Source organism: Pristiophorus japonicus, chromosome 9 (genome assembly GCF_044704955.1).
Source record: "Pristiophorus japonicus isolate sPriJap1 chromosome 9, sPriJap1.hap1, whole genome shotgun sequence".
Lineage (NCBI taxonomy): Eukaryota > Metazoa > Chordata > Chondrichthyes > Pristiophoridae > Pristiophorus > Pristiophorus japonicus.
In genome coordinates this window covers 61,261,348-61,278,778 of record NC_091985.1, presented here as the reverse complement: position 1 = coordinate 61,278,778, position 17,431 = coordinate 61,261,348, and the positions used below count along the sequence as shown (strand labels likewise).

General features: G+C 49.9%; 1 protein-coding gene across 6 annotated transcripts in view; it reads left to right on the top strand.

Annotated features, from left to right (window-relative positions):
* LOC139273066 (echinoderm microtubule-associated protein-like 4) overlaps nucleotides 1-17,431 on the top strand; it is a 417,356-nt gene that overhangs the window by 365,434 nt on the left and 34,491 nt on the right. For all 6 annotated transcript variants that reach the window (XM_070889382.1, XM_070889383.1, XM_070889380.1 and 3 more), the window contains one exon: nucleotides 12,575-12,663. In XM_070889382.1, the coding sequence (XP_070745483.1) occupies nucleotides 12,575-12,663 (89 nt within the window). The remainder of the gene's footprint in view (nucleotides 1-12,574; nucleotides 12,664-17,431) is intronic.

Sequence of the window (17,431 nt, the reverse complement as noted above, 5' to 3'; positions counted from 1 at the left end):
CGTGTCCGGCCACTGACGCCTGATTTGAAAGTTTCCACAGTGAAAATGTACTCCAAACTAAAGTAGAATGGAGCCAGTGAAGATTTTTGTAGAACTGAAAAAACCTGTTCTACACATTAAAAAATCAGGCGCAGGTTACAAATTAGGCGCCCAGAACGAGGTGGGGGGGGGGGGAAGGGAACTCATTAAATTCGACAATAAATCCTTATTTATACTTCTACAAATATTATACAAATAAATCCAACCTGAATAAACATTTATAAGCCAAGAAAAGATTAAATAAACCATCTTCCTACCTGTGTGAAAGTGCTTCAGCCAGGGAGAATTCTGCAGTTGTTTGTGCCGCTGAGGGAGAGAGAGGGAGAGAGGGGAGAGAGAGGGGAGAGAGAGAGAAGGAGGGAGGGAGGAGAGGGAGGGAGGGAGGGAGAGGAGAGGGAGAGAGGGAGGGAGGGGAGGGAAGAGAGGAGGGAAGAGAGGGGGGGTCGGGTCGGGGGCGGGGGAGCAGGTGTCGGGTCGGGGGAGCGGGTGTCGGGTCGGGGGGGGGAGCGGGTGTCGGGTCGGGGGGGGGAGCGGGTGTCGGGTCGGGGGGGGGGCGGGTGTCGGTGGGGGGGGGAGCGGGTGTCGGGTCGGGGGGGGGAGCGAACCTCGGGGCGGGGCGGGGAGCGGGTCGCGGAGGGGGTGGGAGCGGGCCTCGGGTCGGGGCGGGGAGCGGGTCCCGGTTGGGGCGGGGGGGAGCGGGTCTCGGGTGTCGGGGCGGGGCGGGGGAGAGCGGGTCTCGGGTCTCGGTCGGGGCGGGGGGGGAGAGAGCGGGTCTCGGGTCGGGGCGTGCGGGGGGAGCGGGTCTCGGGTCTCGGTCGGGGCGGGGGGGAGCGGGTCTCTGGTCTCGGTCGGGGCGGGGGGGGGAGAGAGCGGGTCTCGGGTCGGGGCGTGCGGGGGGGAGCGGGTCTCGGGTCTCGGTCGGGGCGGGGGGGAGCGGGTGTCGGGGCGGGGCGGGGGGGGGGAGAGCGGGTCTCGGGTCTCGGTCGGGGCGGGGGGGAGCGGGTCTCGGGTCGGGGCGTGCGGGGGGGAGCGGGTCTCGGGTCTCGGTCGGGGCGGGGGGGAGCGGGTGTCGGGGCGGGGCGGGGGGGGGGGAGAGCGGGTCTCGGGTCTCGGTCGGGGCGGGGGGGGAGAGAGCGGGTGTCGGGTCGGGGCGGGCGGGGGGGAGCGGGTCTCGGGTCTCGGTCGGGGTGGGGGGAGCGGGTGTCGGGTCTGGTCGGCGGGGGCGGGGGGGGGGCGAGTGTCGGGTTTGGTCGGGCGGGGAGCAGGAGCTGGCCGTGGGAGGAGCCTCATTCACGCAGCCCCAGTGAGGCCATTGGGCCAGGGCTAGGGGCTGCGTGCTTCGGGCCCCTCCCACACAGTTCGGCGCCTGGAGCTACTGCACTTGCGTGCCGACTGTAGCGCGCATGTGCAGAGGTCCCGGCACTTTTCAGCGCAGGGACCTGGCTCCGCCCCCCCCACAGCTCGTGCCGGCTGCGCCGAGTGCCACGGGACCTGTCGGCGGCAGTCGGGAGCAGCGTCGAGGAGTTGCGTGGAGAGGCCTATAAAAGGCGTACTTGTGCAGCTACAGGGAGAAGGCAAGAAAGAAATCAAAAGGTGACGTCACAGCCAAGAGGGTAAGTGATTGGCTGGTGATTGGTGAGTAGTTTTTCTTTTTTCTCTTCTATATCAGTGAGTAACTTTTAACATTGTTGTTGCCAATTTAAGTGTAAGGGTTAAGTCATGGTAGGAGAGCTCGGTCGGGTGTTATGCTCCTCCTGTACCATGTGGGAACTCGGACGACACCAGTGTCCCTGACGACTACATGTGCGGGAAGTGTATCCACCTCAAGCTCCTGACGGTCCGCGTTGCGGAGTTGGAGCTGAGGGTGGATTCACTCTGGAGCATCCACGTTGCTGAGAATGACGTGAGTATCACGTGTAGCGAGTTGGTCGTACCGCAGGGAAAGGGTCCACAGCCAGATAGGGAATGGAAGACCAACAGGAAGAGCAGTGCAAGGAAGGTAGTGCAGGAGTCCCCTGCGGTCATCCCCCTGCAAAACAGATACACTGCTTTGGGTACTGTTGAGGGGGATGACTCATCAGGGGAGGGCAGCAGCAGCCAAGTTCATGGCACCATGGCTGGCTCTGCTGCACAGGAGGGCAGGAAAAAGAGTGGGAGAGCGATAGTGATTGGGGATTCAATGGTGAGGGGAATAGATAGGCGTTTCTGCGGCCGCAACCGAGACTCCAGGATGGTATGTTGCCTCCCTGGTGCAAGGGTCAAGGATGTCTCGGAGCGGGTGCAGGACATTCTAAAAACGGAGGGAGAACAGCCAGTTGTCGTGGTGCACATTGGTACCAACGACATAGGTAAAAAAAGGGATGAGGTCCTACGAAACGAATTTAAGGAGCTAGGAGCTAAATTAAAAAGTAGGACCTCAAAAGTAGTAATCTCGGGATTGCTACCAGTGCCACGTGATAGTCAGAGTAGGAATCGCACGATAGCGCAGATGAATAAGTGGCTTGAGCAGTGGTGCAGCAGGGAGGGATTCAAATTCCTGGGACATTGGAACCGGTTCTGGGGGAGGTGGGACCAGTACAAACCGGACGGTCTGCACCTGGGCAGGACCGGAACCAATGTCCTAGGGGGAGTGTTTGCTAGTGCTGTTGGGGAGGATTTAAACTGATATGGCAGGGGGATGGGAACCAATGCAGGGAGGCAGAGGGAAACAAAAAGGAGGCAAAAGCAAAAGACAGAAAGGAGATGAGGAAAAGTGGAGGGCAGAGAAACCCAAGGCAAAGAACAAAAAGGGCCACTGTACAGCAAAATTCTAAAAGGACAAAGGGTGTTAAAAGAACAGGCCTGAAGGCTTTGTGTCTTAATGCAAGGAGTATCCGCAATAAAGTGGATGAATTAACTGTGCAAATAGATGTTAACAAATATGATGTGATTGGGATTACGGAGACGTGGCTCCAGGATGATCAGGGCTGGGAACTCAACATCCAGGGGTATTCAACATTCAGGAAAGATAGAATAAAAGGAAAAGGAGGTGGGGTAGCATTGCTGGTTAAGGAGCAAATTAAGGCAATAGTTCGGAAGGACATTAGCTTGGATGATGTGGAATCTATATGGGTAGAGCTGCAGAATACCAAAGGACAAAAAACGTTAGTGGGAGTTGTGTACAGACCTCCAAACAGTAGTAGTGATGTTGGGGAGGGCATCAAACATGAAATTAGGGGTGCGTGCAATAAAGGTGCAGCAGTTATAATGGGTGACTTTAATATGCACATAGATTGGGTTAACCAAACTGGAAGCAATACGGTAGAGGAGGATTTCCTGGAGTGCATAAGGGATGGTTTTTTAGACCAATATGTCGAGGAACCAACTAGGGGGGAGGCCATCTTAGACTGGGTGTTGTGTAATGAGAGAGGATTAATTAGCAATCTCGTTGTGCGAGGCCCCTTGGGGAAGAGTGACCATAATATGGTGGAATTCTGCATTAGGATGGAGAATGAAATAGTTAATTCAGAGACCATGGTCCAGAACTTAAAGAAGGGTAACTTTGAAGGTATGAGGCATGAATTGGCTAGGATAGATTGGCGAATGATACTGAAGGGGTTGACTGTGGATGGGCAATGGCAGACATTTAGAGACCGCATGGATGAACTACAACAATTGTACATTCCTGTCTGTCGTAAAAATAAAAAAGGGAAGGTGGCTCAACCGTGGCTATCAAGGGAAATCAGGGATAGCATTAAAGCCAAGGAAGTGGCATACAAATTGGCCAGAAATAGCAGCGAACCCGGGGACTGGGAGAAATTTAGAACTCAGCAGAGGAGGACAAAGGGTTTGATTAGGGCAGGGAAAATGGAATACGAGAAGAAACTTGCAGGGAACATTAAGACGGATTGCAAAAGTTTCTATAGATATGTAAAGAGAAAAAGGTTAGTAAAGACAAACGTAGGTCCCCTGCAGTCAGAATCAGGGGAAGTCATAACGGGGAACAAAGAAATGGCGGACCAATTGAACAAGTACTTTGGTTCGGTATTCACTGAGGAGGACACAAACAACCTTCCGGATATAAAAGGGGTCGGAGGGTCTAGTAAGGAGGAGGAACTGAGGGAAATCCTTATTAGTCGGGAAATTGTGTTGGGGAAATTGATGGGATTGAAGGCCGATAAATCCCCAGGGCCTGATGGACTGCATCCCAGAGTACTTAAGGAGGTGGCCTTGGAAATAGTGGATGCATTGACAGTCATTTTCCAACATTCCATTGACTCTGGATCAGTTCCTATGGAGTGGAGGGTAGCCAATGTAACCCCACTTTTTAAAAAAGGAGGGAGAGAGAAAACAGGGAATTACAGACCGGTCAGCCTGACATCGGTAGTGGGTAAAATGATGGAATCAATTATTAAGGATGTCATAGCAGTGCATTTGGAAAGAGGCAATATGATAGGTCCAAGTCAGCATGGATTTGTGAAAGGGAAATCATGCTTGACAAATCTTCTGGAATTTTTTGAGGATGTTTCCAGTAGAGTGGACAAGGGAGAACCAGTTGATGTGGTATATTTGGACTTTCAGAAGGCTTTCGACAAGGTCCCACACAAGAGATTAATGTGCAAAGTTAAAGCACATGGGATTGGGTGTAGTGTGCTGACATGGATTGAGAACTGGTTGTCCGACAGGAAGCAAAGAGTAGGAGTAAATGGGGACTTTTCAGAATGGCAGGCAGTGACTAGTGGGGTACCGCAAGGTTCTATGCTGGGGCCCCAGCTGTTTACACTGTACATTAATGATTTAGACGAGGGGATTAAATGTAGTATCTCCAAATTTGCGGATGACACTAAGTTGGGTGGCAGTGTGAGCTGCAAGGAGGATTCTATGAGGCTGCAGAGCGACTTGGATAGGTTAGGTGAGTGGGCAAATGCATGGCAGATGAAGTATAATGTGGATAAATGTGAGGTTATCCACTTTGGTGGTAAAAACAGAGAGACAGACTATTATCTGAATGGTGACAGATTAGGAAAAGGGGAGGTGCAAAGAGACCTGGGTGTCATGGTACATCAGTCATTGAAGGTTGGCATGCAGGTACAGCAGGCGGTTCAGAAAGCAAATGGCATGTTGGCCTTCATAGCGAGGGGGTTTGAGTACAAGGGCCGGGAGGTGTTGCTACAATTGTACAGGGCCTTGGTGAGGCCACACCTAGAGTATTGTGTACAGTTTTGGTCTCCTAACCTGAGGAAGGACATTCTTGCTATTGAGGGAGTGCAGCGAAGGTTCACCAGACTGATTCCCGGGATGGCGGGACTGACCTATCAAGAAAGACTGGATCAACTGGGCTTGTATTCACTGGAGTTCAGAAGAATGAGAGGGGACCTCATAGAAACGTTTAAAACTCTGACGGGGTTAGACAGGTTAGATGCAGGAAGAATGTTCCCAATGTTGGGGAAGTCCAGAACCAGGGGACACAGTCTAAGGATAAGGGGGAAGCCATTTAGGACCGAGATGAGGAGGAATTTCTTCACCCAGAGAGTGGTGAACCTGTGGAATTCTCTACCACAGAAAGTTGTTGAGGCCAATTCACTAAATATATTCAAAAAGGAGTTAGATGAAGTCCTTACTACTAGGGGAATCAAGGGGTATGGTGAGAAAGCAGGAATGGGGTACTGAAGTTGCATGTTCAGCCATGAACTCATTGAATGGCGGTGCAGGCTAGAAGGGCCGAATGGCCTACTCCTGCACCTATTTTCTATGTTTCTATGTAAGTCGGTGGAGAATACCGAGGATTTTTTTAGGCACCGTTTTAGGCGCGAAAAACGGGCGCCCAGCTCGGAGAGGCGCCCGTTTTTTTTCTTGTGGAAACTTGGGCCCTTAAACCTATTCTGGTCTGGAATGTTTGTAATATAAAGATCTTTTGGTCCAGACTGTCATCTGTTTAGAATATATTTTGCCTCGTTTTTCTGATCCTTCTAAAGTGAATCAGAACAATGGTATTTCTAATATAACTAATGTTTTGCCAGACATTGCTGGAAAGTTTGTAATATTTGTGGTCTCATTCACTTTTAATGCTATATTTTGCTGTTTTGACAAAATGTCAAAAGATGTCCGAGAAAGGGCAGGTGAAGAGGATTGAGACAGGACAATTGAAGTGTCATTACACACTAAACTTTCTGAGCAACAGAAAGCTTTATTGTACTTCTCATCAGTAATTATAGGCTTGTCCTTAAGGCTCCATTATATATATGTCGTTTTAAAACCAGTATGCTCTGCCAATCATACCTCCAGGATGTTGCAAGGAGTGAGGAATATGCAATAAAATGATTACTTGCAAAATAGTATTCTGTCCAGTCCCATTTTAATGCTATCACTTTTACGGCGTGTTTGTGTTGCAGCTAACCATCTGAGAAACATAGCTGCAGAACCAGTTCATCTGTGCAATACTTTATTTATACTACCTGGCTCTTTTCTAAACTCCCACAGCTAGGAGAGAAGTGTGAAGAAGCATGTGTTGTGTGTATGTGCAGAGATACACTTGTGATATTTTAAATGGTTTGAGAGGGAGAGCACCTACTTTCTCAAGGCATTTAAAACAATTCTATGTAAGTTTATGAAGTACCTGGGTAATCCAAAGGATCCACTAGTTATTTTTAAACCTGGTTTGATTCTGCATTGGAGATGTATTCTATGAAATATCGAGCCCAAGTGTGCAAGATGCCTCGTCGAAGATGTCTTGCATGTCTTCCCTCCAGTCAGGTTGGAACACGCCTTTGGTGGTGTTCTGTTGGTTTTACATGGCTAAACTGAAACCACATATCAAGGTGCAAAAAAATCAAAATGTCCTTACACACTACTATAAATTCACACGGGGCACATTCTGCAGACAAGGTCACTCTGTGACCTGAACCTTTATTCACAGGACCAAGAAGCGATGACCCTGCATGGGACCTCCCTTTATATACCAGGTGAGGAGTGTCTCCCACAAGTTCACCCCCTGTGGTCAAGGTGTGCATTTCTTCGGTGTATACAGTATGCAGTGTTGTTATGAAGGTTACAGTTACATGAAGGTTACATACATGACATCACCTGCCCCCCCCCAACATCTTATGGGGTCAAAGATTAAGTCTTTCAGGCGGTCGACACTCTCTCTTGGAGCGCCGCAGTTGGGGCTCTGGTTGTTGAGCCTTGGCATGCGTCTCTGTCACCTGTGGTGATTCCGGCTTGTCCGGGCTGGCCGCAGGGATTGTGCTTGCTGCTGAATGTTCTTGTTGCTCGTTCACTGGCGGTGGAGTGGGCAACATCTCATGATCTTCCTCAGTGTCCATGCTGAACCTTTTATTTTTACTTGGCCAGATGCTTGCGGCATATCTGTCCATTGTTAAGTCTGACCACTATGTCCCTATTCCCCTCAAGCCACTTGGGCCCCAAAGCGTGATTAAGAACAAATACAGGGTCATCGATTTCTATACATCTCCCCTTTGAGTTACGGTCATGGCACTCATTTTGGGACTGGCGCTTGCCCTCAACAATGTTTGACAGGACAGGATGAATGAGGGACAGCCGAGTTTTAAGTGTACGTTTCATGAGTAGTTCCCCGGGCGGGACTCCCGTGAGCGAATGCGGTCGGGACCTATAGGCCAGCAGGAGACATGATAGGCGGCATTGAAGGGAGGGTCGTTGAATCCGGAGCATGCCCTGTTTTATGATTTGGACCGCACGTTCCGCCTGGCCATTGGAAGCCGGCTTGAACGGTGTCGTCCTGACATGTTTGATGCCATTACCCGACATGAACTTCCGGAATTCATAGCTAGTGAAACACGGGCTGTTGTCACTAACCAGGATGTCCAGCAAGCCGTGGGTCACAAAGACCGCACGCAGACTCTCCACAGTGGTGGATGTCCTGCACGAATTCAAAATGAGGCACTCGATCCATTTCGAGTTCGTATCAACAACAATGAGGAACATTTTTCCCATGAACGGACCCGCGTAGTCTACGTGAATACGTGACCATGGCCTGGTGGACCAGGGCCACGGGCTGAGTGGGGCCTCCCTGGGGGCATTGCCCAGCTGGGCACATGTCATGCACCTGCAAACACAGTGTTCCAGGTCTGAGTCAATTCCTGGCCACCATACATGTGACCGGGCAATGGCCTTCATTAGCACGATGCCTGGGTGCTCGCTGTGGAGTTCCCTGATGAATGCTTCCCTTCCCTTCTGGGGCATATCTACCCGGCTGCCCCATAGTAGAGAGTCGGCTTGGATGGAGAGCTCATCCATCTGTCTGTGAAACGGTCTGACCTCCGTGGGGCATGCTCGGTGAGCGGGCGCCCAATCCCTAGTCAGGACACATTTCTTAATCAAGAATAGGAGGGGATCTCTGTTGGTCCAGATTTTGATCTGGCGGGCTGTGATGGGGGAGCCTGCGCTGTCAAAGGCTTCAACGGACGTGACCATCTCAGCACTTTGCTCCGCTGCCCCCTCAGTGGTGGCCAGTGGAAGCCTGCTGAGCGCGCGGCACAATTTTCGGTGCCTGGTCGGTGCCGTATGGTGTAGTCATATGTAGCCAGCGTGAGAGCCCATCGCTGTATGCGAGCTAACGCATTGGCATTGACAGCTTTGCTGTCTGACAACAGGGATGTTAACGGCTTGCAGTCCGTTTCTAACTCAAACCCTCTGCCAAAAAGGTACTGGTGCATCTTTTTCACCCCGTAGACACATGCGAGTGCTTCCTTTTCAACCATCCCATATCCCCGTTCTGCTTGGGAGAGCGACCTGAAGGCATAAGCTACAGGTTGGAGTTGGCCCTCAGCATTACTCTGCTGCAACACGCACCCAACCCAACATAGGATGATGCATCACATGTCAAAACCAATTTCTTACAGGGGTTGTACAGAGTCAACAGCTTATTAGAACAAAGCAGGTTCCGCACCCGATTGAAAGCCTGTTCCTGACAATCCCCCCAAAACCAATTGCAACCCTTACACAGGAGCATGTGTAACGGCTCCAACAATGTGCTTAAGTTCGGCAGAAAGTTCCTGAAATAGTTCAAGAGTCCCAGAAATGAACGCAACTCCGATGTGTTGCCAGACCTGGGCGCACGGTGAATCGCCTCCGTTTTGGCTTCGGTGGGCCGGATCCCTTCTGCGGCAACCCTCCTGTCCAAAAACTCGACCTCTGGGGCCAAAAACACACACTTGGACAACTTTAGTCGCAGGTCTACCCGGTCCAGACGGCATAGCATCTCCTCCAGGTTGTGGAGGTGTTTCTCGGTGTCTCAACCTGTGATAAGGATGTCGTCCTGAAATACGATTGTTCCAGGGAGGGATTTGAGCAGGCTTTCCATGTTCCTTTGAAAGATAGCGGTCGCTGATCGAATGCCAAACAGACACCTGTTGTAGACAAACAGCCACTTGTGCGTGGTGATGGTGGTCAGTAGCTTGGATTCTTCGGCCAGTTCCTGGGTCATGTAGGCTGAAGTGAGGTCCAGCTTGGTGAACAGCTTGCCGCTTGCCAGCGTATCAAAAAGATCCTCCGCTCTCAGAAGCGGGTATGGTCTTGTAGTGACACTCGCTTGATGGTGGCCTTGTAGTCGCCATAGATCCTGACCGAGCCATCCGTTTTTAGGATAGGGACGATGGGGCTTGCCCAGTCGCTGAATTCAATGGGCAAAATATGCCCTCTCTTAGCAACCTGTCCAACTCACTCTCAATTCTCTCACGCATCACATACGGCACAGCTCTGGCTTTGTGGTGCACTGGTCTGGCATCCGGGGTGATGCGTATCATTACTTTGGTACCTTTGAAAGTCCCGACACCAGGTTGAAATAGTGACTCAAATTTCTGTAGGACCTATGAGCATGAACTTCGCTCCACAGATGAAATGGCGTGCACATCCCCCCCATTTCCAGTTCATCTCGGCTAGCCAGCTCCTCCCCAAAAGCGCGGGACCATTTCCCGGGACAATCCAGAGTGGCAGCCGGTTCTCTGATTCATTATGTGTGACCATCAACATTGCACTGCCTAGCACTCGGATGATTTCTTTGGTGTACGTCTGTAGTTGCGTGTCAATGTGTTCCAGTTTGGGTCTGCTAGCTCTGAGTGGCCATAGTTTCTCGAATTATTGGACACTCATAAGTGACTGGCTGGCCCCTGTGTCCAGCTCCTTGCGTACCGGGATGCCGTTTAATAGGACTTCCATCATCATAGGTGGCGTTTTGGTATATGAGCTGTGGATGTTTGCTAAATGAACCCGCTGAACTTCAGCATCCATTGCTTTGTCCCAAGCATCAACCTGCCTTGCAGACCCCTCTTCTGGTTCATCTGCCTCATAAATTAGCCTCGCTGCAGGCTTCCTGCATATTCTGGCTAAATGTCCACTGAAGTTACAATTTCTACAGATAAATTGTTGAAACCTACAGGTTTTTGCAGCATGTCTGCCCCCGCACCTCCAGGATGAGCTGAGATCGTTGTGAACAAAAGGGCTGTTACCAGGCATTCCTCTCTGATTACTCTTGAGCACTCTGTTAATGGGTGTCAATGGCCCCATCCCGGGACGCATTGTCCACCGTGATGGCGTAAATGTCCGTTCAACCTGCCATTGTCTCTGTTGAGGACCCACTCTAGAATCTGTTGCTGCCTGGGTGGTGTTGAATTGCCCTTGCCTGCCTGCGGGGTTCTGAGTCGCGTTTACAATGTTAACTCCCTGATTCATCGCCACGTTGGAAACAGAGTTGCGCGCGTATATTATCTTGGTTTCCTCCTCCTCCGCCATGAAGGTCTGAGCCATTAACGGCGCCGCTTCCAAGGTCAAGTCCTTGGTCTCAATTAGCTTTCTGAAAATCCCGGCATGACCAATGCCCTCAATAAAGAAATCCCTTAACATCTCCCCCCTGCAGGCGTCTGTCAAATTACAGAGGCTGGCCAAGTGCCGAAGGTCCGCAACGAAGTCCGGGTATGCTCTGTCCTTCCCGACATCGGTGTGTATAGAATCGGTGTCGGGCCATGTGTATACTGCTTGCCGGTTTGAGGTGCTCACCGATCAGTTTGCTGAGTTCTTCAAAGTTTTTGTCCGCCGGCTTCTCGGGTGTGAGCAGGTCTTTTATCAGCGTGTACATCTTAGGTCCACAGCTGGTCAGTAGATGTGCCCTTTGCTTGTCAGCCGCTGCATCTCCCAGCCAGTCCTTCGTGACAAAGCTCTGCTGGAGCCTCTCAACGAAATCGTCCCAGCCCTCACCAACACAGTACTGTTCCTCTGTGCCACCGGTGGCCATTCTCATGAGTCGTTGATTCCCGTTTCTCGTCGCCAAATGTAATGTCCTTACACACTACTATAAATTCACACGAGGCACATTCTGCAGACAAGGTCACTCTGTGACCTGAACCTTTATTCACAGGACCAAGAAGTGATGACCCTGCGTGGGACCTCCCTTTATATACCTGGATGACCAGGTGAGGAGTGTCTCCCACAAGTTCACCCCCTGTGGTTAAGGTGTGCATTTCTTCGGTGTATACAGTATGCAGTGTTGTTATGAAGGTTACAGTTACATGAAGGTTACATACATGACAATGAAGTGCCTGGGTAATCCAAAGGATCCGCTGGTTATTTTTAAACCTGGTTTGATTCTGCATTAGAGATGTATTCTATGAAATATCGAGCCCGAGCTGTGCAAGATGCCTCGTCGAGGATATCTTGCATGTCTTCCCTCCAGTCAGGTTGGAACACGCCTTTGGTGGTGTTCTGTTGGTTTTACATGGCTAAACTGAAACTACTTATCGAGGTGCAAAAAAATCAATGTAACTGCACCTTTAGAGTTGCCTTGAATTTAAAAACAACATTCAGTTTGACATTTTTTTAAAAAAGTCTCTTTATGGCATTCCGCATTTGCAAGTCCTCATCCATGATTTTAATCCTGCTGTTTTATTTCAAAGGTTGCACATGGAGCTGGTGGGGGGGGAGCAGGGATGCTGGGAATCAGAAATTAATATCTGGTGAACTATTGGGAATTTTTTCCAGGCATCCAATTTTGAGACACTTCTTTTATTGTTTCCTCTATCATTTAAATAAAGGTTGAGAGTTTCACAGTCATAGCCAAGAAAAACATTGAAATCTGTTACGCTGATGCAGATCTTTGCAATGCAATTAATGGGAAAGTAGTGATTGTCAAAAATATGCCTTCACACAGCTGGCCCATTCTAAGGAATCTCTTAAACTATGCATCTCGTTATAATACAATTTTTGGCTTGCACTCAAGTAGTGCATTCTGTACTTATAAAACTAATTTTATTCATAGTTAAAAGCATGAGGTAGGCATCTCTCTTCACTTTCAGCCGAGCCCTATGTAATACAAATAGAATTTTAACACAGCACAGCTAAGTGTGGGAAAATGTTAATTGGGATGTATTTATCTGGTTCAAAGGCAACATTTTGGATGATTAATGGACTGAAAAAAATGTTTCCAAATAAATGTAATTATATTTATTGATGCATACTACAGTGTAGTAAGAGAATTGCTTAAGTAGCAATGAATTTGACTTATTTGTTAATATTCCTTATGTGACAGGTGGTTTGTTCTAGATGCTGAGACAAAAGACCTAGTTTCAATACACACTGATGGAAATGAACAACTGTCAGTGATGCGGTATTCTCCAGGTAATTCGATTTGTTTTATCTTTGTTCCAATCATTGTAATGTAACATAATTTAAAACACTATGCTACAATCAGCAGCAAAAGTGGTGAATGGAATTTATATGTTGGTGAAAAGTTTCCAATATCCTTTTTTTTCCCAGGCTTTACTGACGATCAGGTCTGATTTGGCTCTGGCAAATTTATTTCTAACCAGAGGAACAAATCCTAGCCTTGATTGACATTCACACTTGCCTTTCTCAGTTGAGCATTTGGCCAGGTCTTCGCAAGTGGATAATTGTGTGATTTTGGCAGTGATATGTCCTTACTATACAGTATAAATGCACACGAGGCCCATACTTGAGAGAAGGTCACTCTGTGACCAGTTACCTTTATTACCAAGACCTCAAGTGATGAAGGTGGGTGGAGCTTCCCCTTTTATACCTGAAAGTCCAGGTTAGGAGTGTCTCCCACAAATTCGCCCCTTGTGGTCAATGTTCTCAAGGTGTACAACTTAGGTCAGCTTATACATGGGTTACAATGATAGTTAAATACATGACATCACATTCCCCCCCCCCCCCCCCCCCCCCCAAAGTCTTATTGGGATCACAGGTTAAGTCTCTCTGGTGGTTTAAGCTCCCTTGTAGAGCGCCTTAGTTGGGGCTCCAGTTGTTGGGCGCTGGCCTGAGTGTCTGCTGTTTGCGGTGCCTCAGGCCTGTCCGGACTGCCCACAGTGACTGGGCTCTCCTCCACTTGGTCGGTCACCTCTGGTGGAGTAAACTCTACGTCGTGTTCTTCCTCTGCTTCTATGGGGTTGCTGAACCTCCTTTTAGTTTGATCCACGTGTTTGCAGCAGATTTGTCCATTGGTAAGTTTAACTACCAAAACCCTATTCCCCTCTTTGGCAATCACAGTGTCTGCAAGCCATTTGGGTCCTGCAGCGTAATTAAGGACAAAAACAGGGTCATTGACATCAATACATCGCGCCCTCGCATTCCTGTCATGGTACTTACATTGTGACTGACGCCTGCTCTCAACAATTTCTTTCATAGTAGGGTGTACAAGGGATAACCTGGTTTTGAGCGTCCTTTTCATTAGCAGCTCTGCGGGTGGAACCCCTGTGAGCGAGTGTGGTCGGGATCTATTGGTCAACAGGAGGCATGATAAGCGGCTTTGTAGGGAACCCCCTTTGATTCTGAGCATCCCGTTTGATTATCTGCACTGCTCGTTCCGCCTGGTCGTTTGAGGCCGGCTTGAATGGTGGCGTTCTGACATGGTTGATACGATTGCCTGCCATGAATCCTGGAATTCAGTGCTCGTGAAGCACGGGCCATTGTCGCTGACCAAGACATCCGGTAGACCATGGGCGGTGAACATTGCCCGTAGACTTTCTACCGTGGCAGAGGATGTACTTGAATTTAAAATGGCACACTGAATCCATTTGGAGTAGGCGTCTACGACAACCAAAAACATTTTCCCCATGAAAGGACCTGCGTAGTCCACATGGATGCGTGACCACGGCTTGGCAGGCCAGGGGCTAAGGGGGGCTTCCCTGGGTGCGTTGCCCAGCTGAGCACACGTGTTGCACCTGCGAACACAAAGTTCCAGGTCTGTATCTATCCCTGGCTACCAAACGTGTGACCTGGCAATTGCCTTCATCATGACAATGCCCGGGTGCTCATTGTGAAGTTCTCTGATAAACACCTCTCTGCCCATCTGGGGCATGACTACTCTGTTTCCCCACAGTAGGCAATCGGCCTGAATCGAGAGTTCATCCTTGCGTCTATGAAACTGTTTAAATTCCTCAGGGCATGCCCCGTACGTGGCTGCCCAGTCCCCTTTCAGGACACATTTCTAAACTAAAGACAGTAGCGGGTCTTTATTTGTCCAGACTTTAATCTGACGGGCTGTCACAGGTGAGCCTTCGCTTTCGAAAGCTTCAACAGCCATAACCATCTCAGCATCATGCTCAGTTGCCTCCTCAATGGTGGCTAGTGGGAGCCTGCTGAGTACATCGGCGCAGTTTTCAGTGCCCGGTCTGTGCCGAATTGTGTAGTCATAGACGGCTAACGTGAGTGCCCACCTCTGTATGCGGGCCGATACATTCGCATTTATGGCCTTGTCGGCCAAAAGGGATGTTAGGGGTTTGTGATCTTGTCTCCAGCTCTAATTTCCTGCCAAACAGGTACTGGTGCATTTTTTTACCGCATATACACATGCTAGCGCTTCCTTTTCTACCATCCGTAGCCCCTTTCTGTCTGGTACATACTTCTGGAGGCATAAGCTACCGGCTGTAACTGACCATTGGCATTCACATGCTGCAACACACACCTGACCCCATAGGACAATGCATCGCACGTTAAAACAAGTTTCTTACAAGGGTCATATAACATTAACAGTTAGAGCACGCAATTTGTTATGCTCCATCAAAAGCCCTTTCCTGGCTCTCCTCCCAGACCCAATCGCGACCTTTGCGTAGGAGCACGTGTAGCGGCTCTAACAGCGTGCTCAATTTGGGAAGAAAGTTACCAAAATAGTTCAGGAGCCCCAGGAACGAATGCAGCTCAATCGTGTTACGGGGTCTGTGTGCTCTCTGGATCGCTTCCATTTTGGACGCAGTAGGTCTGATCCCGTCTGCTGCTACCCTCCTCCCCAGGAATTCTAACTCTCGAGCTAAGAAGACACACGTCGCCTTTTTCAGTCGCAGCCCTACCCGGTCCAGTCTGTGTAGCACCTCCTCCAGGTTGTGGAGGTGTTCTTCAGTATCGCGACCCATGATGAGGATGTTGTCTTGAAAAACCACCATCCTTGGAAACGACTTGAGGCGGCTTTCCATATTTCGCTGAAAGATCACGGCGGCCGAACAAATCCCGAACAAACATCTGTTATACTCAAACAACCCTTTGTGTGTCGTGATGGTGGTCAGCTTCTTCGACTCACTCGCCAGCTCCTGGGTCATGTAAGCTGAGGTCAGGTCCAATTTTGAAAAAGGTTTGCCACTGGATAGCGTCGCAAAGAGGTTCTCCGCTCTCGGTAGCGGGTACTGGTTTTGGAGTGACACGCGATTGATGGTGGCCTTGTAATCGCCACATATCCTGACCGACCCATCCGCCTTGAGCAGCAGCACGATTGGGCTCGCCCAGTCACTGAATTCGACTGGCGAGATGATGCCTTCTCTCAGCAGGCGGTCCAATTCGCATTCTATCTTTTCCCACATCACGTACGGCACCGCTTTGGCCTTGTGGTGTACTGGCCTGGCGTCCGGGTTTATGTGAATCACTACCTTGGCCCCCATGAAAGTGCTGATGCCGGGTTGAAATAATGAGTCAAATTTGTCCAGGACCTGTGAGCATGATACTTGCTCCACAGAAGAAATTGTATTGACATCGCCCCATTTCCAGTTCATGACAGCAAGCCAACTCCTCCCCAGTAGTGCGGGACCGTCCCCCGGGACAATCCAGAGTGACAACCTGTTCCATGAATCTTTGTGGGTCACGACTACCGTGGCGCTGCCTAGCACCAGATTGATCTCCTTCGTATATGTCCATAGCTGTGCGTCAATCGGCAATAATTTTGGCCTCCTGGCCTTGGACACCCACAACCTTTCGAACTGTTTGATACTGATCAGGGACTGGCTGCCCCCGTGTCTTGCTCCATTAATACTGGGATGCCATTGAGGAGCACTTTCATCATTATCGGTGGCGTCCTGATATATGAACTGTGTATATGCTCCACATGAACTCGCTGAACTTCAGCTTCCAGCGATTTCCCCCAGTATTCATTTGGCCTCATAGGGCTTACATCGGGCCCGTCCTCCTCGTACATCAACCTGGCTGCAGGCTTCCTGCACATACGCACCAAGTGACCGCTGATGTTGCAGTTTCTACAGGTATATTGCTGATATCTGCAAGCTCTGGCTGGGTGTTTGCCTCCACACCTCCAGCATGAGCTGGAGGCCCCGTTGTTGGAAACAAAAGGTCCATTACCAGTCGATCGTCTCTGACTATCTCTGTAACTGTCCTTAAGCGCACCATTAACAGGTGTTGATGGCCCCATTATTGGCCGCATTGTCCATTGCTATGGCATGAATTGCCGTTCAGCTAGCCATTGTCTCTGTTGAATTCCCCCTTTGGGTTCGACTACATGCTGGGGCATGTCCAATTGCCCTTGTCTACCTAGAGAACTGTGTGCCACGTTAACAATGTTGACTCCCTGGTCGTTTGCCGCATTTGAGCCAAGATTTTTGTCATACATCATTCTGGTCTCTTCCTCCCCTGGTATAAATGTCTGGGCTATCAGAACCGCCGCTTCCAAGGTCAAGTCTTTGGTCTCAATCAGTTTCCTGAAAACCCCAGCGTGCCCGATGCCCTCAATAAAAAAAAGTCTTGCAGCATCTCCGCTCTGCATGCATCTGGGAACTTACATAGGCTCGCCAGTCGCCGGAAATCTGCCATGAAGTCTGGAACGCTTTGCCCTTCTCGCCGCCGGTGCATGTAAAACCGGTGTTTCGCCATGTGCATGCTGCTCGCCAGTTTAAGGTGTTCCTTGATCAACTTCCTGAGCTCTGCGAACGTCTTGCCCGCCAGCTTCTCTGGTGCTAGAAGGTCCTTCATCAGGGAGTACGTTCTGGATCCACAAATCGTCAGGAGATGAGCCCTGCGTTTGTCGGCCGACTCATGTCCCAACCATTCCTTAGTAACAAAACTTTGCTGTAGTCTCTCACTAAAGTCGTCCCACCATCACCAACACAGTACCTCTCTTCTGTGCTGCTAGTGGCCATGCTCATGTGGTTTA